At 42.0% G+C, this 24,403-nt stretch overlaps 1 protein-coding gene across 1 annotated transcript in view; it reads right to left on the bottom strand.

The window, feature by feature from the left end:
- The window catches only part of IGF1R (insulin like growth factor 1 receptor), a 260,419-nt gene that overhangs the window by 216,343 nt on the left and 19,673 nt on the right, over window positions 1-24,403 (bottom strand). The window contains exon 2 of the mRNA XM_039490284.1: window positions 9,649-10,194. Within this exon, the coding sequence (XP_039346218.1) occupies window positions 9,649-10,194 (546 nt within the window). The remainder of the gene's footprint in view (window positions 1-9,648; window positions 10,195-24,403) is intronic.

The raw sequence follows: 24,403 nt of genomic DNA, 5'->3' as shown, positions 1-24,403 counted from the left end.
ATTTTAATAGAAGTGATCTCCAAGCCACTTTTCCCTTCCCTCCACCAACACAGCCAGGCTGATACAAAAAGGTCCGTTTTCATTAAAAATATTTTGTCCTCAGCAGCCATCTGCTTAACCATCAGCTTCACATGCCTCAACTGTTCCCTTCTTCACTTTCAACAGCATTCAATCTCACACACACCTGGGCAGGAAGTTTTCCATGTTTGTCTTGTGCAGTGTTGTAGAGACACTGATACGCCTATATAAACATTTTTTTTCATATCAAGTCACTCTTCTACACCCAACTATATTACCACACAAGAAGAATTGTGGAGACAGCATATGTCCAAGTGAAGTCAGTAGATCTGCACTTGCTCATGCCAATGGCAAAGTTAGCGTCAAGGTCTCATTTACCATACAATCTTCAACAGACGCGCTGCAATGTCATTTGCAGAGGCACGGTTCCTTTTTTGTTTTATAATCGTAAACAGTCCATCCCTCTCACTTACCTACCATAATTTACTCTCTTACAAGGTCTTCCATAGCAGTCTAGACACTCACTCAGCTTTCATGTCCTCCCAGTCCTCCTAGACAGCCATTTCCCTTTAAGAACAGGTGAAACTGGCCAACTGATAATAAAGAAAGGCTAGAAAAAGCAAGCTCAAGCGTGAATTGTTTGTAACAGCTAAACCCAAAGTTCCCCAAACCTGCCCCCACCCTAAAATCCTATTTGTTTTATCAGTGAGGGAGCATCTAAGGTTGAATTGTTAAGACTCAACAATGGAGAGCGCCAAATATTTATGGGCTAAATTCTGCACAAGAAGGCATGTGCACAACTCCTATTGGTTTCAATGGGAATTCCACATACTTACAAAAGGGAAGAATTTAGCCAGAAGTTAGCAAAAGCAGGTCTCTCCATGTAAGGAGTTCTGCAAAACCACAGGAAGGATCATGTATTAACTGCATAACCTTGTGATGGAAGGGCACATCATTCGCCACCTCCCTTCAAGAGGTTCTGCCATTGCAAGCTGAGATGTATAATGCCTAAACTGGTCTCTAATGATTTTTGGTACTTCCATCCGTTTGCATGGGGAAACTTCCCTGCTTGATTTTTTTTTTTTTTTAATAAAATATACCTTAAATATACTAGTTGAGTTTGTTCAGCAAGCCACACACAGAGAGGAGACAGTGACTGGGACACACTAACCTTCCTAGTGGCTTTAAGAGTTGCATATTTTCAGTTTATGCAAATACATAAAGGCCAAGCAGTTGAGACCATGGACCTCCATGAGGACTCCTCAACTAAAGGAGCACTAAGCCAAAACATAAGGATTTTTTTTTGACAGATCTTAAACTGGAGTGCCTTGAGATTGAAAGTTGAGAGAGAACTGGTTAATTCACAACACTGGATTCCTGGGCTAGTATGCAGCTATCAAGATTATTCAGAACTGGAGTTTCGCAATTCATGATTCTCCAAGATTCAGTATTTCTTGGGCTTATCAGCAGACTAGAATGACCACCTGATAAAACTTCCATACACTTAAGGTGCATGTGAAACTGCTGTTAACCTATGTTAGTATGAGTTTTAGATAACTAGACAGATGGAAACCAAAAAGAGACCTGCCAAAAAACTCAGGTCACATGTGCAGACTATCTGCATTGAGTTTGTTATTCACTGTGTTGGAGTCCACAGAGTTTCGGTCATTTCTGCTATAAGCAAGGGCCTTGGTGACAAGATGTGCAGCTGCTCCCAATATAGGTCTCATCTCACATGGTGGTAAAATGCCCATATATTAGCCTGGATACTTCAGAAGATGAAACCTGTCAGAGGGCATAAACGGAAATGAGCGAACAGAATAAAGTCCAGGAACGAAGCCTTGCGTACCACCAGTACCAGTGCTATGTTGCTGCTTCGCTGCAGGGTTGCTGCGTGAGCTAGAGCAAGTCATGAACACCCAGAGTCTCCGTTCTCAGGGTAAAATTGGACTGAGACTTAACCTACTTCTCAGGGGTGCCAGGAGGCTAAATTTATTAGTGCTCATAAAGCACATTGAGATCCACCAATGAAAGACACTATAAAAGTGAAATGCATGATCACAAGGGGTCTGCTAGAAAGCTATCAGCTGCTGTTTCACCAGGAAACAAAAATTCAGCTAATTGAAAGAAGGCGGGAAGACTCCATCCACCTATTCATAGGGTCTCTGCTGCGAAAGGTAAGGTGAAGAAAGTACGGCTTTCTACTGGAAGAAACAGACAGCTGATTCTCTAAGTTGAGAAGATACATTAAGCTCTCTGGTGCTCTTTACCAGGGCCAGGCATTCTCTCACCGAACTGTTTAATGAAGCAAGTGTAGCAGGAAGTTTCTGTAACACTTGGAAGTGTCTCAAATTAAGCAAGACCTGCTGCATTAGAAAAGCAATGTCTCCTGAGATCCTCTACAGCAGAGGTTAGTGGCAGGAGCCAAGCTCTGGATCCCCTGAGGCCTTTTAACACCTTATCCACCTTGACAGTTGGTGACAAAATGCCATGACTTGGCAGGGGGTGAGGAATCATGAGTCATTTCAAATGGTGTTACAAAGGCAAGCTTTGTCCCGGCTGATTCATATGTCAATCCCATATACTCACTGCTGTCTACAGTGATCATGCAAAGAAAAAAAAAATCTTTAGAACAAAGAACGTGCTCATAAGACATGGCCCCAAGTGCTTTTACCTCTGCACTTTGGAAGAAGGAATCAGGTGAGAAGGATGCCAACAGCCTCCATATCCTCAGCTAGACACCTTCTGCTTCAGTTAGTTTTCTCCAAAAAGCCTAATGCTAGAGCCCTTCACACACACAAGGAATCCTGTCTTTGAGAGGCCCAGGGCTCACCATCAAGGGTTTTTTTTCCCCCTGCTGGAGACAGAATATAACCCCTTTTACCCAGGGCATTCAGGACAACTGTCCATCTGCAGTTCTGGGCCTAGGAAGAAGTCACCTGAAATTTCAGCCCACGGGTTGCATCTGCTTGATTGAAGGAGATATAATGAACATCTGGACTAGTACAAAAGAGAAACGTTGGTTTGTTTTGAACAAAACAGAAGGACGAACTGATCTGCGCACTGGAAGGCTTAACAATGCTTAACCTGCTTTCAGTGTTGGACAAATCACAAATGAATGTGGCGCTCCCTTGAAAATGTCACCAGTGTGTTTACATGATGCTATCCTTGACCATCGCCTGTAAATTTGCCATTGTTTAACCCATCCCTCACAACAGCTGCTGGCAACAATCCAAACACTCCTATTCCGGAAGGCAACACCACTTTCTGTGATTCTGCTGCCAGAAGGACGTGCATGCAGCACAGCTAGCACCCTTCAGCTCAGACCAAAACCGAGTGCACACAGAGACAACAGTAGGGGCAACAGTGTGAGAGCTGTAAAGGGAATGAGCTAGGACTCCCCTGCGTCAGGGCAGTTAAAAGTAGGAGTGTGCACTAGATAGACCAGCCGGGGGCCTACAGAACAGACAAAGACGTCACAGAAACTTTGCACTGAAGCTTTTCAAAAAGTTGGAAATTTTCTCCAGCTTACATATTATCAAAATGTCAGCGTTACTCTGCTTCTTTAAAACACAGAACTGCTACCCAGTCTCTCTCCTCCCTCCACCTCCAACATTGTTCCCATGCAAGTTATATCAAAGGAAGCAAAGGCCTGTTCCTTTGTTTGTGAGCAAGAAAGAAGAGGAAACAGAAACTGACTTCAGCTCAATGACATAATTAAACAGAAGCCAGCCTTCTGAAAGAACTAAATGTTCCCACACCACATTTACCCATTGATTTGATATCCTTTAACGGAAGCTCTAAATAAGGACAGAGGTACTTAATACTTGCTCCCTACTATACAGCTGGAACCAACATAAAAGGGTAAGCAATTAAATGAAGGTAAGACTACATACAGCATTTCCATAGTTCTATCTATCACCATTATGGCATGCAATGGGAATGTCAATGTTTATCATCTTCAGCTACAAAAAAAATTACATAAAAAGAAGAATACAAACTCATCAGAAAGTATTGTAGACCTCATGGCTTTATTGGGAGAAAAAATGCAGTATAAAAGACTTGAAGATATTTCAACTCCTAGGCCCAGCTTTTTAAACGGTATTTAGGTGTTCTCCATACATCGCTGGAAGGCTAAGTAACATAGGAGCCAGAGTCTCATTTTTAAAGATGACTTAGGCCCTTCAGAGCTCACTTTTGAAAACTAGTATCAGGCTCCTAAGTCACTTAGGCCTTGCAGTGCTGAGTGGTGAAACACCTCAATAGCTTTAAAACCCTGGGCCCTAGTTTCTAGTCTTTTTTACATCCTTGCATAATTCTGTACAGATTTCTCTCCAGATTAGGAGTTCATTGCTAGTGTCTTCAAACAATCAAGTAGGATAAACAGGAAGCTCCCTTTTAAACAATCGAACATGTATACTTCCTTTGTTTTTCCTTCAGAAAGGACAGTGGTTCTCTTCTAGATGGATAGCTGGCAAATTAGAGAGTCCTCTTCCTTGCTGCCCTGCCTTGTTACAATTAACAAAAACAATAAAAAGTTCCAAGTTTCTTGCTCTTTATTAATTATTAGAACTTTGGTTCACACACATAGCTGTGGCATTTCCTTTTCTGCTCTCCACCCTATGCTATCCTAACCCTAGCATCACTTCTCCCACTTCCACATGAGGACCTGATCTTCAACAATTATTCTTAGGATTCCTTTCGACTACCTCTTCAGTGATTTGATCTCCTTGAGCCTTATGGTGGTATTGTGACAATGTAAATACGGCACCATCTTTTTCAACAGATCTATCTCCGACGTGGATTCAGAGTCAGAACTGCTAACTTCAAGGAAAACACCATCACCTTTTTCTACTGTTTTGTCCTCCGATTTGCACTAAGAAGCTAACACAGGCAAAAGGGAGTGAAATTGAAGAGATGGAGAGGGTCTCACTAAACTGGGTGACTAGGTGACAAAATGGCAGATGAAATTCAGTATTGATAAGTGCAAAGTAATGCACATTGAGGAAAAAACAATCCCAACTGTACATACAAAATGACGGGGTCTAATTTAGCTGCTCCCACTCAAGAAAGATCTTGGAGCGACTGTGGATAGCTCCCTGGAAACATCCGCTCAATGTGCAGTGCCACTCAAAAGAGCTTACAATGTTAGGAACCATTAGGAAAGGGATAGATAAAAATGAAAATATCAGAATGCCACTACATAACTCCATGGTACGTCCACACCTTGAATACTGCATGCAGTTCTGGTCACCCCATCTCAAAAAAATATACTGCATTGGAAAAGGTACAGAGAAGGGCAACAATAATTATTAGGGGGATGGAACAGCTTCCATGTGAAGAGAGATTAAAGAGCCCAGGACTGTACAACGATGCAAAGAGATGACTAAGGGGGTGGGGTATGACAGAGGTCTATAAAATCATGCATGGATGTGGAAAATGTGTATGGAGAAGTGTTATTTACTCCTTCACATAACACAAGAACTAGGGTCAGCCGATGAAATTAATAGGCAGCTCGTTTAAAACAAACCAAAGGAAGGACTTCTTCACACAAGGCACAATCAAGCTGTGGAATTTGTTGCCATGGGACGTTGTGAATGCCAAAAGTTTAACAGGGGTTCAAAAAAGAATTTAAGTTCCTGGAGAACAGGTCCATCGATGGCTATTAGCCAAGATGGTCAGGGATGAAACTGCATGCTCAAGTGTCCCTAAACCTCCGACTGCCTGAAGCTGGGACTGATAACAGGGATAGATCACACAAAATTGCCCTGTTTTGTTCATTCCCTCTGAAGTATCTGGCACCAGCTACCACTGGAAAACATGATACTGGGCTAGATGGAGCATTGGTCTGACCGAGTATGGCTGGTCTTACATTCTTATGAAAAAGGTTTAAAAAACAAAACAAAACAAAACCACATTCCAAAGCCAGCAAAGGCAATGAGGCTGCACAGGAATCACCGAGGACATAATCTGAAGACAATTAAGTGGTTTCACAGAAGATGTAAATTTGGCCCTACAGAACCATTATTATTGGTGGTAATACCTTAGAAGGAACAAACCAAGCCTGACTTGCTGATTCAGACTAAATTATGCAGACCTAAAAGCTGGGGGTTTTTATTTTATTTATTTAAATTAAACTGACTATTTCCTACAAAAATACTGAGAGAAACAGAGCCCTACAATGTTATTTGTAAAGGGTTTTATGGGGGGGGGGGAAGGGGGAGAAGAGTAGAACTGCACAGCAAGATGTCTAAATTTCTCATCTTAGTGGACCTGTCAAGATATTCAAAATACTGAAAAAAAACAGGAGTACTTGTGGCACCTTAAAGACTAACAAATTTATTTAAGCATGAGCTTTCGTGAGCTACAGCTCACTTCTTCGGATGCATAGAATGGAACACACAGACAGGGGATATTTATACATACAGAGAACATGAAAAGGTGGAAGTATGCATACCAACAGGCAGAGTCTAATCAATTGAGATGAGCTATCGTTAGCAGGAGGAAAAAAAACTTTTTGAAGTGATAATTAAGATGGCCCATAGAAGGTGTGAGGAGAACTTAACATAGGGAAATAGATTCAATTGGTGTAATGACCCAACCATTCCCAGTCTTTTCATCTAATCATCTCAATTGATTAGACTCTGCCTGTTGGTATGCATACTTCCACCTTTTCATGTTCTCTGTATGTATAAATATCCCCTGTCTGTGTGTTCCATTCTATGCATCCGAAGAAGTGAGCTGTAGCTCACGAAAGCTCATGCTTAAATAAATTTGTTAGTCTTTAAGGTGCCACAAGTACTCCTGGTTTTTTTGCGGATACAGACTAACACGGCTGCTACTCTGAAACCTGTCAAAATACTGAGGGATTCAGCTTCCCCAGTGGAGATCCCAGCTGCAATGCTCTATAGGCTTTTCCAACCCTCTTTTGTACAGAAACTTCTCTCACAATGTGGTATTGACCATCATTACTTTAACTCAAGCCAAGATTGCAGGTAAAATTTGGGAACTTCTCCTCCCAGTGATTATTGCTTGTAATTAACTCCTACGATAGGCTGGGCTCATAGCCTTCTGAAGTTTACAGGATAAACTTAAAAAGCCTACAGTGCAATTGTGGTGATTTGAGTAAACTATGAGCTTGTTTGCCCTATTTGTAAAAGTGCAAAGAGACCAAGTTCTGCCGTTTGTTTTTGTCTATGCCTGCTATCAGAAGAGATAAACAGTGCCACAACAGATAAGAACGAGACTGCAAACAGAGACAAGTACAACTTCAATGCAAGCCAGCATATCAATTCTCTCATTGACTATTTAAAACTTCAGACTATATTACAAACACTGACTTATTAATAGAAAAAAATTCCTTAACATATATTAGCTACACTTGGTAGAAGATCATGGAGGGTGGGAGGGAAAGGAGACAAACATAATACCAAAAGAGATTCCAGTCTGTAGCCTGAGTCTTGTAAACACTTACAGATGTGTATAATTTTACTCACATGAGCAATCCCATTGAACTCACAATGGGACTCCTCATGCAAGTCAAGTTAGGCCTACGTCTAAGGGTACACTGCAGATGGAAGCAAGCCTGGGCAGACAGACTTGCGCTAGCAAGGGCTTGTAAGACAGCACAATAAGAATAGCTGTGTGGACATTGGGACACTGGCGCAGTCTCGGGCTCAAGCCTACCCTGCCCCGTGGGACCAAGCTCAGTGGCTAGCCCATGCCTCCGCTGGTGCTGCAATAAACACAGCATTTTTTAGCACGGTGGCACAATCCCAGCCAACAATCCCAGCCTCTATCAAGGCTGGGAGGCTTGCTACCAGCTTCAGTGTAGACATGACATACACCATGTGTTTGCAGGATAGTGCCTTTGTTTATCTGCCCTCTAACGGCCCCGCACAGGGTCCTTCTGGGCTTCAAGTAGTTTAAAATGGAATTTTTCTTTGTCCGCTATTATGGTACAGCTGTAAAATTGACCAACTGGTCCCCAACGTTCCATTAGCTCAGACTCTCATCTTTTCACTGCCAGTGGAATGCATTCCACGCACAGCATTCCACTTGCAAGGAGATAACAGGGTCCCAAGACTGCTGAAAAAAATGTTTGCAGTTAGTCCATTTTACCATTATGCCATGGGGAGAAGTGTGAAAAGGGGTGGGGGTGGGGGGAAAGCTTACACAGACATTTAAAAGGAGGGTGGATTATAGCTCCCCTTTAACAACCGGATTTAAAATACAACCTGAAGTGACCTCCCATTGTTGTTGTCCATTCAGCAGCAGTAACAGCACATCTCAGTTTCTCTACACGATTCCTCTTTCCTTGTGAGCATTGAGAATACAATATTTCTTGTACGCCTGAGTTCTCCATGACTAATTTTTAAATCATAAATTATGTACACAACTGATAATTACATAAAAATGAGAGCGCAACCTATGAAATAAATAGTCAGCCGGTTTAAAACAAACCAAAGAAAGGACTTCTTCATACAATGGACATTCAACCTGTGGAATTCGGCATGCTGTAGGATGGAAACTCCCTTATTGGCTGTCACTGAAGATTTTAATCAGCACAACAAGCAAGCAGTCAATGTCACTATTGTGATCCTGCAAGTATGGAAACAGAAATCATGATACTATGGACTATTTGTGGCTCATCTAGAAGTGGTTCTGTCAATACAGAGCTACAGGGAAAGAGATGCAACTTATTTTTCCCCTTCCCAGAGGAGTTAGTTAAGATGAGGTTTTGTTTGAAATGTTTGTCTAGTTATACATTACAGACCAAACATCTTTAACGATTATACTAATTATTAATAGTACTGTACCAGCAGTCTTTGACAATAACCGTACTCCTCAATAATAATACAAAAAAATCAGGAGGAATTCTCTCTCTTTAAAAAGTAGCTTTTTAAAAATAAGGGCTGATGAAGCCCAGGTTTTCTAACATTCCTATCAAGTGGATTTTACCCACAAGAATAGGCATCCCATATTATTTAACGTAGAGAAAATTTCAGACAGTTACGTAAAGTCTTAATAAAGACCTTCAGTGGTGAAACTTATTTATACAAAAGACTCTGGAGGCTCTCAAAATGCAAATTCTGATGGAAAACTTCGGGCCTTGTCCAAAGCCCATTGAAAGCAATGGGGTGCTTTGGTCCTGAGCACAAGAACCTTCCCACAGCCACCACCTGCAAACTGAACATTATAAGAAATGAACATTCAGACAGATTTGTTGTAGAACAGTTCTCATTAAGCAGGGTTTGAGGAATGCACTTGCGCTCAGGAACCCAGCGACACTACTGATTGAACTAGTTATCCTGCCAAAGCCAGCTGCTGCGAAGGAGCTATTCTTGCCTCCAGTTTTATTGAACCACTTATCAGCCTTGAATCACAATTTTTCTTTCAAACATGAAAAATTAAATATTCACTATGGAAACAGCTAAACAGTTGCCCATGGAGTTACATGAAATACTACTGATTAGAGAAGACATTAACTTCAGTGGTACCCAATAGTACTGAAACAAAGCTTATATGAAAAGGCAGAATTAAACCTTAAAAAAATTGAGCTATTTATTTTAGGAAGAGGCACACACACAAAAAATTGCATTTGAATTTGGCAATCTATTCAACTCTTACTTTTCTGGCAGTGGTTGGTGGTCCAGCAGCGGTAGTTGTACTCATTGTTAATGGAGGTCTTCTCACACAATGGCTTCTCTTCCATCGTCCCTGGACACAAGTCCCCGCACTCCTTTGGAGGTTTATTCCCAACTATGTAGTTGTTGGACACTGCATCTAGTATCAGAGACCAGTCCACCGTGGAGAGGTAACACAGGTCAGAGTTTTTCTCGATCCGGATGGCCCCACGGGTGATGTTCCTCAGATTGTAAAGCCCAATTTCTTTGAGGTTAGTCATCTCAAAGATAACCAGGGCATAGTTGTAGAAGAGGTTCCTCCCGCGAATGACTGTGAGGTTGGGAAAGAGATCGCTGAGGCTCTCTAAGCCTGCCACGCGGAACAGCAGCAAGTAGTCGGTGATAACTGTGAGCTTTGGGAAGCGGAAGTTGCGGTAGTCCTCTGCCTTGGAGATCAGCAGAATCTGGAGGAAACCCTCAATTACCGTGCAGTTCTCTAAGCGCTTCAGCTCATGGATATCATTGCGAATGTCGACATTTGGCCCACAAACTGAAAACACAAGGAAAAAAAAGAAATCCTTAATCAACTTAAAACAAGTTTTTAAGCTTTAAAACAAAATTAAGGCAAATTAAATTGAAACAGCTCTGACTGAACATTTGGTTTGCCATAAAATTTTAACTCCACAATTAAGCTGTAATTTTAAAATAATAATAAGCACATAATTTGGGCCTACTATTGAATATGCCGCTTTCATTTTATCTCATTTAACTGATCAATGTTAATACTACATGCAAAAGAAGAGCACTAGAAGCACACCCATCTTCTGCCGTGGGTACAAAACTGATGCTTTCTTACTGCTGCTGCAAGCGAGCCTGGATTTTACCATGGAATAAGAACAGAACGCATAGTGCTTCAATTACTTCAACAAAACAGGTCATAACTTTTAGGGGTGATCTTTTCAATGGTGATGGGCTGGGATTTCAATCATATGATTCCCAGTGAGTTTAATGAGAGGACTACACCGAAAAAAATTATAAATAAAACTTTAATCCTTAGGTTACTAATTTAAAGCTGAGAAGAAACTAAAGCATTGGAGAACACAGTATATTTGGCTTCAACCCTCTAAATCCGCAAACCATTCACAACACCAAAACCTACTCTACTTTCCCAGGTTCTCAAGCCAACTTGGTCCCCACACCAGAACATAGGAGCTTACAAAAGATCTGTAACACTACAAATATACACAATGCTACTCAGCACTTCCTGTTCTGCAAGCATTAGGAAAAGAAAGTGCTCTGACTTGTTTCTAATTCATGGAGTTCCTGTTTGCATGCACTCCAGTGAACCCAAGTTTCACTAATTCTGGCACAAACCCAGAGTGGAGTTCCTGAAGCCCTAAGAAAAACAGGATAAACAACAGACTTATTTACAAGAATACTTATTTGAGTCATAATGAGGAATTTCCCTTGAAAACACTAGATTGAACCCAATGTATTCTCATGAAGTCAGCTGTCAACAGGACAGGAAAAAAACAAAATATGGGGAGAAAGCTTCATAACCAACTTAAGTTGTCCGACTTTTCACATCTGGAGAGAAAATGCATACAAAAGGAAAAAAACTTAACAGAAAAAGCCCTCTGTTATGTCAATGCCACAATAATCACTCAAAATAGACGGGAAAGATTGTATTAATAAATACAAGAATTAACTACATAAGCAGCTCTCTATAAATATAAAACAAAGATGCATGGTCTTCTCTAGGGAACAAGAAACCACCTAAAACCCACAAAGCGCAGGGATGAGAGCCCAAGAGTCAGCTGTTCTTGAACTCACTGACAACATTGATCTTTGAGGTATTTGGTGGAAGAAATGGAAAAAGGATGCTCTAATACGGACAATAGAAATAAGGCATTGTGAGCTAAAGGAAGAGGAGGAAGTAAAATGGCAGTTTGTTTAAAGCAAGCTTACCAAGGGATCTAGTTGGATTGGGAGGTTATGTGTCTTGTTTTATGCATATTAAACTTAATTATTTTACCACCAACTTTCCCTGAGAAGAGAGTTTGGTCTAAACACAAGCAAAGGAGCCAGTAACTCAAATTCTAATACCAACAAAAACTGTCCAGAGCTTCACAGATTGCTTTAGCAACAGAAGGCAGTCCTGTTGCCGCCAAACATCTAGCTAAGACTATTACCGCAAGTTAACAAAGGATCTGAAACATGAACATGCTTAAATCATAGCAGCTTTAAAATCTAGCGTACCAGTGAGAGACACTTGGACTTTTGGAGCAGCAGAACGAGACAGGCACTTTCTATCTTAGTACACACTACAGTACTGTCTGACTAAAGCCAAACTATTGCCCTGCCGAGCGCAAGTGTCATGGTATTAGCTGACGGAAGAAAAGGTGGGCAAGATGAGGAGCAAAGGTTGATGAAGCTGGCATCACCCACATTCAGAAGCCCGACTACAAGAGTTAAAGAAATCCAATCCATAAAACCTATGATAAAAGCTGTAAAGGGAAGGGAGAAATCTGTCAGAGGAATTCTAGGATGTCTGAGCATGGAAACAAATCAAGGTTTCTAGCACTGTCTGTCGTTCAGGATTTGGATGAGCAGACAGACTGGCACCTACAATTGCCAGCTTAGAAAGGTCTCTCCAGGCAAACATTAAAATCGTGTGAAATGGAACAACTGCAATTAGAGCAGTAGAGAAAGACTTAGCTTTGGGTCTGATCCTGAATTTCAGTCTTGGGGTATGTCTACACTGGAAACATCACAGCGCTGCCACGGGAGCGCTCCCACGGCAGCACGTAGAAGCGCGAGTGTGGTCGGAGCGCCAGCGCTGGGAGAGAGCTCTCCCAGCGCTGTCCGTACTCCACCTCCCTATGGGGATTAACGTACAGCGCTGGGGCTCTGATCACACTGGCGCTTTGCAGCGCCGCAACTTGCAGCGCTGGAGGGGGTGTTTTTTTCACACCCTGCTGCAGCGCTGCAAATCTGCAAGTGTAGCCATGGCCTTGGAAACTGAAATTCCCCAGTATAAGGGAAGGCAGAGGGAGAATGAACTCAACTGAGTCTTCAATTCTCTGCTCCTTCACAATCCTGCTATATTGGTTTTTAATCATACATCTCAACGATTAGGCTACCATGCTTACTGGTCATTCTTCTACAAGTCTCTCCCCACATCCCTCAGCTCAATTTTTAATCTAGCCCCCTTTTTCCTTTCACTGCGATTCCCATCTCTGAGATCTGCTCTTCATCTATTCTCTCTGCTTGGTTAAGACCCATCAAGTCTGACAAGCCTCTACCAGAGAACTCAAACACCGTTCCTCTCCTCCTGAGCTTGTGAGGGAAAGCCACAACACAGCACAACAAAAGATCAATAGCATGGTCTTACCATGCAGTTTATGAAACTTCCTTTTAAAGAAAACCAAAACAAAAAGACAGGGTAGGCCTGATCCCAGAGTGTCTGTTCTGACAAAATGGGAATACTGTCATAATGCGAACACAGGTTGTTCCTTTTCTGGAAAGAGACACACAAAAAAGAGCAGAGAGGTACAACTGCAATGTTTTTCTAACTAAATCAGTTTATTTTTTGTCTCCACCTGCTGACAGGAGAAAGTACCCTACAGTTCCCATTAAGGTACAGGAAATGGAGCAGAATTTATTCTTAGTGCAATAAAATTTTAGAAAGCTTGACTGCTCCAAGATCTTCATTTTGTTAAAGAAATAAAATGTGCACTTAAGTTGACCTTTTGTAGGCCAAGTTCCAGGGTGAGGGGGTTTAAAAAAAACAGCTGAGTTATAAGAGGAATGACAGCAACTCTTATTAAAGCCTTATAAGATCTGTGCACGTGTATATGTTTCGAGACTGGGCTTAGAGAGTCACTGTTTTTAGTTTTATGTTTGCCTCTGCTTGAAAGTTACTTAATTTTAGATACTTAATGTTTTTATACATCAGTAAGGGATCAGGACTTTCTGGCAACAATATAAACTCATTTACCTCGATTATGAAACACCATCTTCCTAATAAGAAAAACGATGGAGTCCAGTGGGTTTCAATGTTGGAGCAATTGCTAACATGTGAACGTGCAACTGACATTTCTTAATGTAAGAACTGGCTTCTTTTAGTTTATCTATTAAATTATATATTTTGTAGAACTAATAATGAAGATAATGAAAAACACAGAGCAGCAAACAGGGAAAACCCCTTGTTTCATATTACACCTGGAAAATTCTACCTTTCTGGTAAAGGGGAAATGTCTCCAAGTTCATGGGGTAAATGAAAAAAGACCTTTTTATTTAAGTTTGGCCACTGTTTTGCTTTGCTGTCTCATTTCTTTTAGAAGTTCACATTGTCCATGAAAGTCAGTTACTACATAATGCATCATCTTTTCCTCACTTTTGTTCACTGTCCTGAAATGGATTATATGAAAAACAAATTAATCTGAGATCAAAGACTACTACAGTTTCAATCTGGCCATGTTGTGTTTTCTTTGGACCACACTTAGGGACTGTGTGTTTAGATTTACAATATAAACTGGTCTCTCAAATGGACAGAAACACACTACAATGTCCTTTATAAATTTTACATGCAGCAGTGTATGGTTTCTTTGTGTTCACTACTAAATATTTTTAATTCACCTACAGTAACTTTATTTCTCAAATTCACATCTAAATTTTGCCACAATGCATGCAACTAACCCACTGTACTGCTGCAAAGCAGTTAATATGCATAGCCTGTTAATATTACTCCATTAAAAATATAGCTATTCCTTTTAGTAGACTAATATAACAACCAGTATAGTTACTGATAAGATGACACATTCATTTCCCTCCAGCTGTTTCCAACTTTCCAAACTTGTCTCCTCTATTGCTGCAATTTATCATGCTTATTCTCGACACAGAGGTCAATTCTGAAAAGACAATTTTTTAACTAAACAGTTAGGGTGATTAACCCTGGGAACCACCTGCCAAGAGAAGTTTCTCCATCTCTATGTCTCCAGGTCAAGACTGGGTGTCTTTCCGGAAGAGATGCTTTAGCCAAACTCACATTATTGGGCTCAATACAGAGGTAACTAGGTGAAATGTAATGGCCTGTGACATACAGGATGTCAGATTAGATGATCTAATGGTCCCTTCTGGCCTTAAAAAAAAAAGTATGAATAAGTTTGATAAAATCCACTTGGTTGTACTGTAAGATATTCAAGCATGAAAATAAGAGGGTTCCCCCCCCCCCAATTACATTTCTGCCTCTTTATGATGGGCTTGGGATGAGAGGGGCAGGAATTAGGTAACTTGTGTCTGCTTATTCACAGAACTTCAAAACTTTCCATGGTCTTAGAACATCAGCAAAGCAACAAATTTAATCACATTCCTAGCAGTCATCTTTCCGAATAGTAACCACCTGTTTAGAAAATAACAATCTTGAACAGATTAAGTCATCTAAATAGAATACAGGTGAGTCTCATCTTACACACATTTAACATGTGCAAATTCAGCTTTGCGCAGTCGGCAAAAACCAAAAAAAAAGAAAAATAACAATTTTAATACTGAACCTGTAGTGAGGGCGATTCCGCCCGCCATTACACTCAATGTAATTTTGACTATATGTGATTTTCGCTTTACGCGTTGACAGCAGAACGTAACCGCAGCGTAAGATGAGACTCGCCTGTACAGTTCAAATCTCCAAATCACATATATTTAGAAATATCTTATATATAATTTTTAGAAATCATGGAGTCAATCATCCCACAATGGCTATTTTGTGAAGCGGGTTTTTGTCTCTCTTTTGCATTATTTCTGGCCTTCCATGAAACAGGAGACTTTGAAATCCTATTATAATCCCTCTTCATACACATCTGCCAAACACTTATTTAAGTCAACAAACCAATTATGGTTTAATGGCTTTGCCTCTTGGTAAAGGGCAAGAAGAGAGACAAAACAAGATGACAGCAACGGCTTCCGTGCAAAATGGCTGTCTCCATGGGGCAAATCAGCATGAACCTTGCTGTTCAGTACTTGGGCCTACATTGCCACCACATTTCTGGTAACTTATTTATTCAAGCTTAAGAATTAAAGGGCATGACCCACACCTCAAACACGTTCACTGTTTTATGTGAGAGACTGTTACCTCAAAGCAACCCGAAATCAGTTCATCACTGTCTGGCTTTTACTTCCAAATTTTGTATTTCTTCCAGTTACTCCATTTAGAAAGTGTTTAAAGGAACACAGTGTTTTTCAAAACATACAATTCCTTTCATTTTAAATCCCATTTGTCAGTGGCTTTAGCTTTAATTTTATGAAATCCAAGACGTCCTACGCACAAAGTGGTCTCGGTGATCCCCCCAGAAGACATTAATGGTCACCACACCTTTAAGAGCTTCTCCTGTCGCTCTGCTGAATGGGAAAAAAGGTCTCCTTTGAGGCCGCTGAAACCCGGGTGCAAAGCTCCTTTATCAAGCTAGAGGCCTGCTTGAACCCAAAAGGCTCTGTGATGAGCAGGTTCTCTCTAGCCACACTGTTAGATAATACTTAGTCCTGCCATGAGTGCAGGGGACTGGACTAGATGACCGCTTGAGGTCCCTTCCAGTCCTGCACTTCTATGATTTTATTAGACCTGAATCTTAGGACAGAGCTTCACTTTTGTCCAGTGAACTAAATAGTAATCTGGAAATCAACTCTGCATTTGTATTTCTCCTGGTTTGTGTACCAATGGGTCAATACAGAGGGAGGCAAGACTATCTCATTCTCAGAGGCCCCAGGATTTCCCTCCATTCTTCCTCTTTAACTTCTCTCTTGCCAAGGCCCTGCATTACATCAGTGTCCCACACTTCCTACAGAGGACTCGACCAGCCTGATAAACACCTCATTTTGGCCACGTCAGATCAAGGAGTCTCCCCCAAGGACCTTAGATACAATTTTAAGGGGTACTTTGGATAGGATGCTGGAAAAAGTGCTGGACACTGGGGGCAGAAAAATATCCAAGTCTCATAAGGTTTACCAGCCTGGGAGTCTATGTTGTCGCCATTCCTTGAGGATGAGGAAGGGAGAAGCAGCTTGTGTCCCAGAGAGCTCGGATGCTTTGTAGGATTAGGAAAGGCATGGGCCACCCAACCCCTTGCCCCCACTGAAACTTGGCACATGCTGGTAGCAAACAGAATAAATCCTCCAGTTAACAACCTGCTGGATGACTTCTACAGAGTGGACGTTATCCTGTTTACCAACAGCTGATTCCAGTGCTGTTCAGAAAGATAGAGAATGAACAAATGGACCTGGGTTTTCTTTGACCCAATTTTAAGTGAGATAACCTACCCACCACACAACAGCAGCCAAAACAAAGTCTCACTGGACCAATCATGGCCAATTCTCAGCATGCTCCCCTTAAATAAGTGAGGAGAGTCTTTCTATACAGCTATTACTAAGGCTGCGTGTCCGTCACGGAAGGCATGAATCCCATGAATTTCCATGACCTCCGTGACTTCTGCAGAGGCCGACTCAGGCAGCGCCTGGGCCAGTAGCAGCAGTCTGGGGTGTGGGGCAGCGCTTACCAGGGGCCCAGCACATCTCTGCAGCTCTTAAGTGGAGGGACCAGAGGGCTCCATGCACCGCCCCTGCAGCTTTCATTGGCTGCTGTTCCCAGTCAATGGGAGCTGTGGAGCCAGCACTTGTGGTGGGAGCAGTGCACAGTGCCCCTAGGCCACTCCTCCTCCTAGGAGCTGCAGGGACACGCGGAGCCCGGTAGAGACCCTGCCAGCCCCACCAACCCTCCCCCCAGCACCAGCGGGGTCCTGGGCCACACACCGGACACATCTCCCCACAGAACCCATGGCCACCTCCCCTGCCCCAGAGCATCCGCAGCCCCCCTCCCCCCCCGGCCCAAGTTTTAATTAGGGGTATACAGTAAAAGTTATGGACAGATCATGGGCCGTGAATTTTTGTTTGCTGCCCATGACCTGTTCATGACTTTTACTAAAAATACCTGTGACTAAAATGTAGCCTTAACTATTATTACTCACAGTCAGCTAGCACTTGATGCTTCTGAATATGGTGCTGTTGCTCTCCTCCCAAACTCCACTAATAAAGATGATTAGATAAGATCATCCTTCAGTAAGGTCAACACAGAGCCATGTGTCCATCTGGGAGATCAGCACAACTTCTAAACAGTGTTTTGTTGTTTATTCCCTATGGAGCCACTTCCTTCTCATCATGTGTTTTCAGCTTAAATCCATAGGAGGTCCTTATTAAAGAATTTGGTCTAGAGCAGCACATTTGCTGTCCAGCAGTGCCTGCGCCTCGGATTTACAACATTCATAAAGTCAGCCATTTCCAAAACTCTCATCTCTTTCACAGCAACAGAAATGCTTACTATGTGTGACAGATTTGGAGCTGTCCTGTCATAATTTATGAATACTGTATGTTAGCCTTGACATTTGGGATGTTTACTGTATGACTACACTGGGTGAACTCAATAGATGGCTGTCTGGAAAAACAAGAAAGAAGAGAAAGAATGGTTCAAGAGAGCCATTCCTAAGCAAACACTAAAGAGCTGTTAAGAGACAATGTCAGAACTATTATCACTGATGATTTTGCCTCAGTCTTCAGCCAACCTACACAACTCTTTTTCAGCAAACAGAAAAAAGCCCGGAAACCACATAACAGAGCAACTCTGATAGGATTAAAAGGGACAAATTCCAGAGAAGCAGTACTTGTTGCAGGGTACCAGATGGAGGCTACATCTGCCCTAGAGACACTACACTGGCACTGCTGAGGCTGTGTCACTGTAGCAGCACAGCGTAAACACTTCCTACATCAACAGAAGGTGGTTTTCCACCTATGTAGTTAATCCACTTCTGCAAGAGGTGGCAGCTAGGTCAAAGGAAGAATTCTTCTGTCAATCAACTGCGTCTATATAGGGAGTTAAGTTGACCTAACCACGGCACTCAGGGAGAAAAACTTTTCACAGCCCTGAGCAACACAGTTAGGTCAATCTAATTTTTAAGTGTACAGCAGGCCTGAGACAAAAAAAGCCCTCTAGGGGTGTCTGTAGAAGCTATGCTGGTTTTAAGAACGCTGTCTGGTCACTGTATACCACTGGTCACAGACTTCCAAAGACAAGAACTGTACGTTCTTGAACTCAGTTGGATCTACATGGCAGGAGTAGTTGACATAGCCCAGGACTGGTCTACAGTACCCTTGTGTAAGAGTGGGCGAATTGTGGAATTTTCACCCAAGCAGAGGTAAAGGCCCAAGGCTCTACACCTGAGGGAATGCTCTCAGAGATGCCAGATAAGGGGCAGCTAGCTCAGCGAGTGACATCTTTTAAAACTGTCAAAAAGCTACCTGCATCATCATACCGCCTACTGCAAATATTTAAGTGGTAACTAAAAGTATCCCTTTGTAAGGTGCATACTGTGGGCAGCGGAAGTTAATTGCAGAATTCATAGAAATCAGCAACTGGAGACATTCCTTATAGTCCCTGATAACACGGGATTCTTCCACACAGTATATTCTTGTGTTTTGTCCTGCTAGGAGAGATACTCTCAGTCTGGGGGGGGGGTGGGGGGGGGGAGGAGGGAATGAACCACTTTTCACTTTTGTTGACTTTTTTTTTGTTTCTTTTACTTAATTTAAACTTCAGGTTCTCAGGCACCAAACACAATGCTGCCATGTTTGGTTTGCAAACACTGCACGGGAACATTTGAAGTTAAATCATTAAAGTATTCCTGTTTATATTTAGAGGCTTGTTTTGCGCTTAACGAGTCACTATCTGGGGACAAAGCTAACCAATGGTGATCTTTTAGATGACTTTAGAGACTAGAGACTATTGTGCAATCTGAGATCTCACTGTTAAGAAACACTGCCTGATGAATTCTTGTTTGGTTTCTTACACTCCTTACTTCTAGTACCACCTTATACAATTATTCTTCTGCACTGGTGGGAAAAGGAAGTGCAACGAAAAGGACCATCCCCTATCCTCTGTGTACTTACCGATGATTGACGGTCTCCCTACATCATCCATTAGCCAAACTCTACATATTTTGTTTTATTTAGCCTTATAACTCTTCTATGCACTTCCTACACAAGGTCCATCGTGTTACTCAGGTGCCAAGAATCATGCATAACACTCACCAAACCCTCAGAGAAGGATGCTAATTTGACCCAGGTTACAAAGCCTCTGCATACCAACTTTTAAACTGATTTGACTTTATTGTTCTAACTCATAAGTGCAATTGAATATTGTGTCCACGATCAACCAAAAATTTATCTTGGCATTGCTGGTTTCTTTTTATCTCCCTGTCATTCAACTCCACACACACACAATGTATGAGCAGACCTTTTTCAGGTTAACTATTCTGGTCTGTCCTTTTGGGTGGACGGGGAGAACTGCAGGAAGGCACTAGTGCACAGTCCACATTTGAGTGGTTTAGCCTGCGTCCTCAGTGCAAAGTTGGTGGGTTTCCAGCCCAAGTGAAAGCAACACCTAGGCTTTAAATCTATACCCAAGGAGGGGTCAGCTATCTTGGGTTTAAAGCACCCAACTCAGGTGAGAGGGTTGTGTGTGAACAGGAGGAGAGGGTTATAGGCACGACCAAATAAGAGCCTAAGTTAATTCTATAGTTAAGATATACCTTGTGCTGCATGACATGGTTAACTTAATCAGATCATAAAAAAGGTGCAGAATCCAAACACATGAAGAAACTTTCTTGTACAGAATTTAAGTAACTCCTTAAAGCTTAACTCCTGGGAGGAAAATCCAATTCTCTTTTTGCAGGAAAGAAGGAAAAAGCGTCAGCCTTTGTGCTGTTTCTTAACCCACAGGATCACCTGCCTGACAGCACCAAAAAAAAAAAATGTCACTATGGAAGACACAATACACAAGTGAGTAGGTGGCATATTATGATCAGTAACTATGAGAGCAAAACCATGATAATGATATTTAAGCTCTATGCTAGTAGTCGTAGTCTAATGCCTGCTAAAGCAAAAGTGTAAGACTGAAAATTACAAGCTGTTTATAACAGAATTTATGTTTCACAATCTGTGATGACAATAGAGCTTAACAGAAATTGTCTCTCTAGGGGACCTCTCTTCACCTTAAAAAAGGTTGTGTGTACAATTTTATTATTATTATTTTTTAACAGTTGTCTACACATCCAAGTGACTCAGCAACTGGCTGACAGCAACCTGTAGCACATACAATTAAGTTGGACAGGTAAGACAGCCAACTCTCGCAGGATGAAAATCAGCAGCATGTGGTTGGGCTCAGCAGCCCACATTTATGGCCACTATACAATGCTTTTAGCTGCCTACTACCTGTCGCTGCCTCGGAGTGTTTTAAATCTAGATTTGTCAACTAGTCCACACCATTTCGACTTCATTAAAAGAGAACTGCCAGCACAGTACCATCATACACAACTGCACTGAGCTTCCAATGGTCACAAACAGAACTCAATAAAAAGTCAATGGGAGATTATATATACCCTCCAATAATCTATAAATGATTTAGGGTCCCAATGTGATTTACCTTAACAATACCTAGGACTTGACCACTAACCTTCGCTATCTGTCCCTCCCCTAAAGAAACAGATTGATTTTCCCTAGCCTTCTATGGTAATGTTTGGTTAAAACAAACTGAACTAAAACTTCCATTAACCCCAACTTTCGCAAGGCTGGAGTTTTAAAAGAAAAGTTAACCTAAGTGTCTGAATACACAGGAAAAAAAGGTGCTAGTTTCAGATCAAGTTAGCTTAACAAGACTTTAAAGCCCCTTTCACTCCCCTGTAGACACACCGAATCACCTTTAAAATCCCATTTGTAGGTCATATTGTAGCCTGTTCTCCCACACAGGTTATAACATGAGCAATCCATTCGACTGAAAAGCTGTTTAACACTTAATGTAGACACTGTTTAATAAGTTAAAGGGACTTTCCAAGCATGTTTAACTTGACTGAGCTAATCAGATGGAAAACAAAGTACCTTTTTCTCTGGACGGGTACAAGAAGAGAGACAATGTGACTGATCATTTAGGCCACAGGTAGTCAACAGGTGAACTGCACGCCAAATCCGGACTGCCAGATGCTTTCAATGAACCACAAAATCTTTTTATATACTTATTGTTATTGCGGTGTGAAAAATATTTCTCCAAAATCTGGATCTTGACTATACCTTGACCAAGAAATTTGGACCTTGCCAAAAAACTAATTGACTACCCTGATTTAGGCCTTGTCCACACAGGAGAGTTGTATCAAGCAATAAGGTAGGGTGTGAATTTAAACCAATGAAGTCACACTAATGTAACTACCCATGGGATCACTCTTTTTGCAGTATAAAAACGCGTTTTCGGTTTAGCTTATGTCACTTTGGAAGGGGTTTCAACTAAGCCAAGAAAATACACTCAGAGAGACCATATGGGGAATTATACCTGCATAATTATTTCAGTGTAATTGGTAAAACCTTCCTGTGTAGACAAGCCCTTACTGTCTCCTACGCCAGTTAAGATGAATTGTGCTACAAAGACATAACCTACGCAGGCAGAGAGCAACAGGATGCAAGTACTTCTGCACAGAGCACTCATTTTTTCAAACATGAGGTAAAGAGGAAAGGCAAACACAAACATCCTGGAGTTTCATCAACTATAAAAAAAACACTGAGTTTTACTATCCACAAGAGAGCTTTCAATCATCAACTTAGGACTCTCAGTGTACATCCCTACAAATCATCTTAAATCAATTATTCTACGCTGTGGCTTTTTTTCCACCTTAAGTTAGAATATGTAGGGGAAAAAACGTTTGTATGAAAACCAGGACACGTACCTCATTGAAGCAATGAAATGGTCTTCCCCAAGTCCAGTGGTTCTCAAAATGGGGCCGCTGCTTGTGCAGGGAAAGCCCCTGGTGGGTCGGGCCGGTTTGTTTACCTGCCCCATCTGCAGGTCCAGCCAATTGCGGCTCCCACTGACCGCGGTTTGCCGCTCCGGGACAATGGGAGCTGCAGGAAGCGGCGCGGGCCGAGGAATGTACTGGCCGCTGCTTCCAGCGGCTCCCATTGGCCTGCAGCGGTGAACCATGGCCAGTGGGAGCCGTGGACCTGCGGACAGGGCTGGTAAACAAACCGGCCCGGCCCGCCAGGGGCTTTCCCTACACAAGTGGCAGCCCCAGTTTGAGAACCACTGCCCAAGTCGCTTAAGTATACTTGGTTTCTACATTTTAGCTTGTAAGATCTTCAGCTTGGGGACTGTCTTCTACTGTGTTTATACCTTGCTTAACAGAGTGAAGACTCTGACCCCTGATGCAGCCTTTAGACACAAGCAGAACCTTCAATGAATAGGTGCATGTTTGCATTTCTGATTAGTGAAATGATTAGCTTATTATTCAACAAAACACGTATGATCTATATTGTTTGGCAGCTGCAAATGCCACTACTAAAAGCATGTCCGAATATTTTATTAGTCAAGAAACAATCTACTACGCTTTTAACTCAATGTAGGAAGGGCAATGTCAAATGGGAGTGAAATGCATACGGTCCCCTCTGCAACCTAAGCAGATGTCTCTGAAGAGAACGGGGTACAAAACACTGTCACAGGTGCGTGCCCAACAGATGCACAGGACGAGACTTTGGGCTCAATGCGTCATAGTGCCCTGGAGAGCAGGGTGGCTGTGAGAGAGTCAGCTCAGCAGAGATTCTATCCATCCTGCTCGCCTTCTTCAGGCCCAACACAGAGGGAAGCTACAACCACCCAAGTAGCACAGTCAAGCTTCCCAGATCATCTGAGAGACTCCCAGCTTCAGGCACCCACTTCTGATCTCCCACCTTCACTAGGAGAGCAGGGGAGTCATTCTAGGCCATGCCTCTGTTTTGGGTAATGGAGGACTGCAGCCAAGAAAAGACCATATTAGGAATCTATCCTCGCCTACTGCGGTTCCAGCTGCTCCAATTAACGGAGGCTGAGAACAACAGAAACGTATGGGAAGCATTTTTTAAAAACAAGTAACTGCTAGCAGTTCTGATGAGAGGAAAGAACTCCATTTGCATCAATGGATAATTGTGCTTTAATTTTAGGCATTTGATTTAGGGAAAAAAAAGTCATCTTAACATGAACTGAATTGAACTTCCGTACATTGAACCAGAATTATCTTAGGCACAGAGGCTTCCCAAAGACAAATCATCTAGAGGCTTTCAAAGCAGATCATACTGTTGTCAAAGACTAAACAGGGAAGGCAAGCTCTAAAAAGAGCATATGTTTCTCTTGAAGAACAGGTAACCTAAAATTAACTACAATCCACAGTCCCACCTAACACAATGCTGCGGGTGCAATTTTTGCCAAGCACCAATGACATGCTTGACTTTATACAAGACACTGAAGGCAGGTTCTGCCCCCAAAAGCTTACAATAGAGAAGACATGGGGAACCTTCAAGAGCTTTGCTTCTGGGATTTCATGTGTTGTGGTGGTGGGGGCAGAGGATTTTTCTGGGGGTTTTGTTGTTTGTTTTTTTTTAAAACAGCATTTTGACCAGCATGGTTTGTCATTTGGGGGCTTGTGGAAATAAGTTTCCATGAAGGATCTGAATGAAAAGAGGGGGGAGGTACCTGGTGCACTTGAAAATTAAGAACATCCCAAGCATACAAGATTGCAAGATCATGGGGCAGGTGTAATGGAAATGGCAAAGCAGGCTTCCTTTAGAGTGACGGTAGGGTTATGAGAGGTGTGAACAATAATGCAGAGAGGGATGTAACAGTAAAGAATCTTGAAAGGGAAAATGAG

This window comes from Mauremys reevesii, linkage group 10 (genome assembly GCF_016161935.1).
Source record: "Mauremys reevesii isolate NIE-2019 linkage group 10, ASM1616193v1, whole genome shotgun sequence".
Classification (NCBI taxonomy): domain Eukaryota; kingdom Metazoa; phylum Chordata; order Testudines; family Geoemydidae; genus Mauremys; species Mauremys reevesii.
Note: the sequence above shows the minus strand (reverse complement) of the source record. Positions and strands in the feature narration are given on the sequence as shown.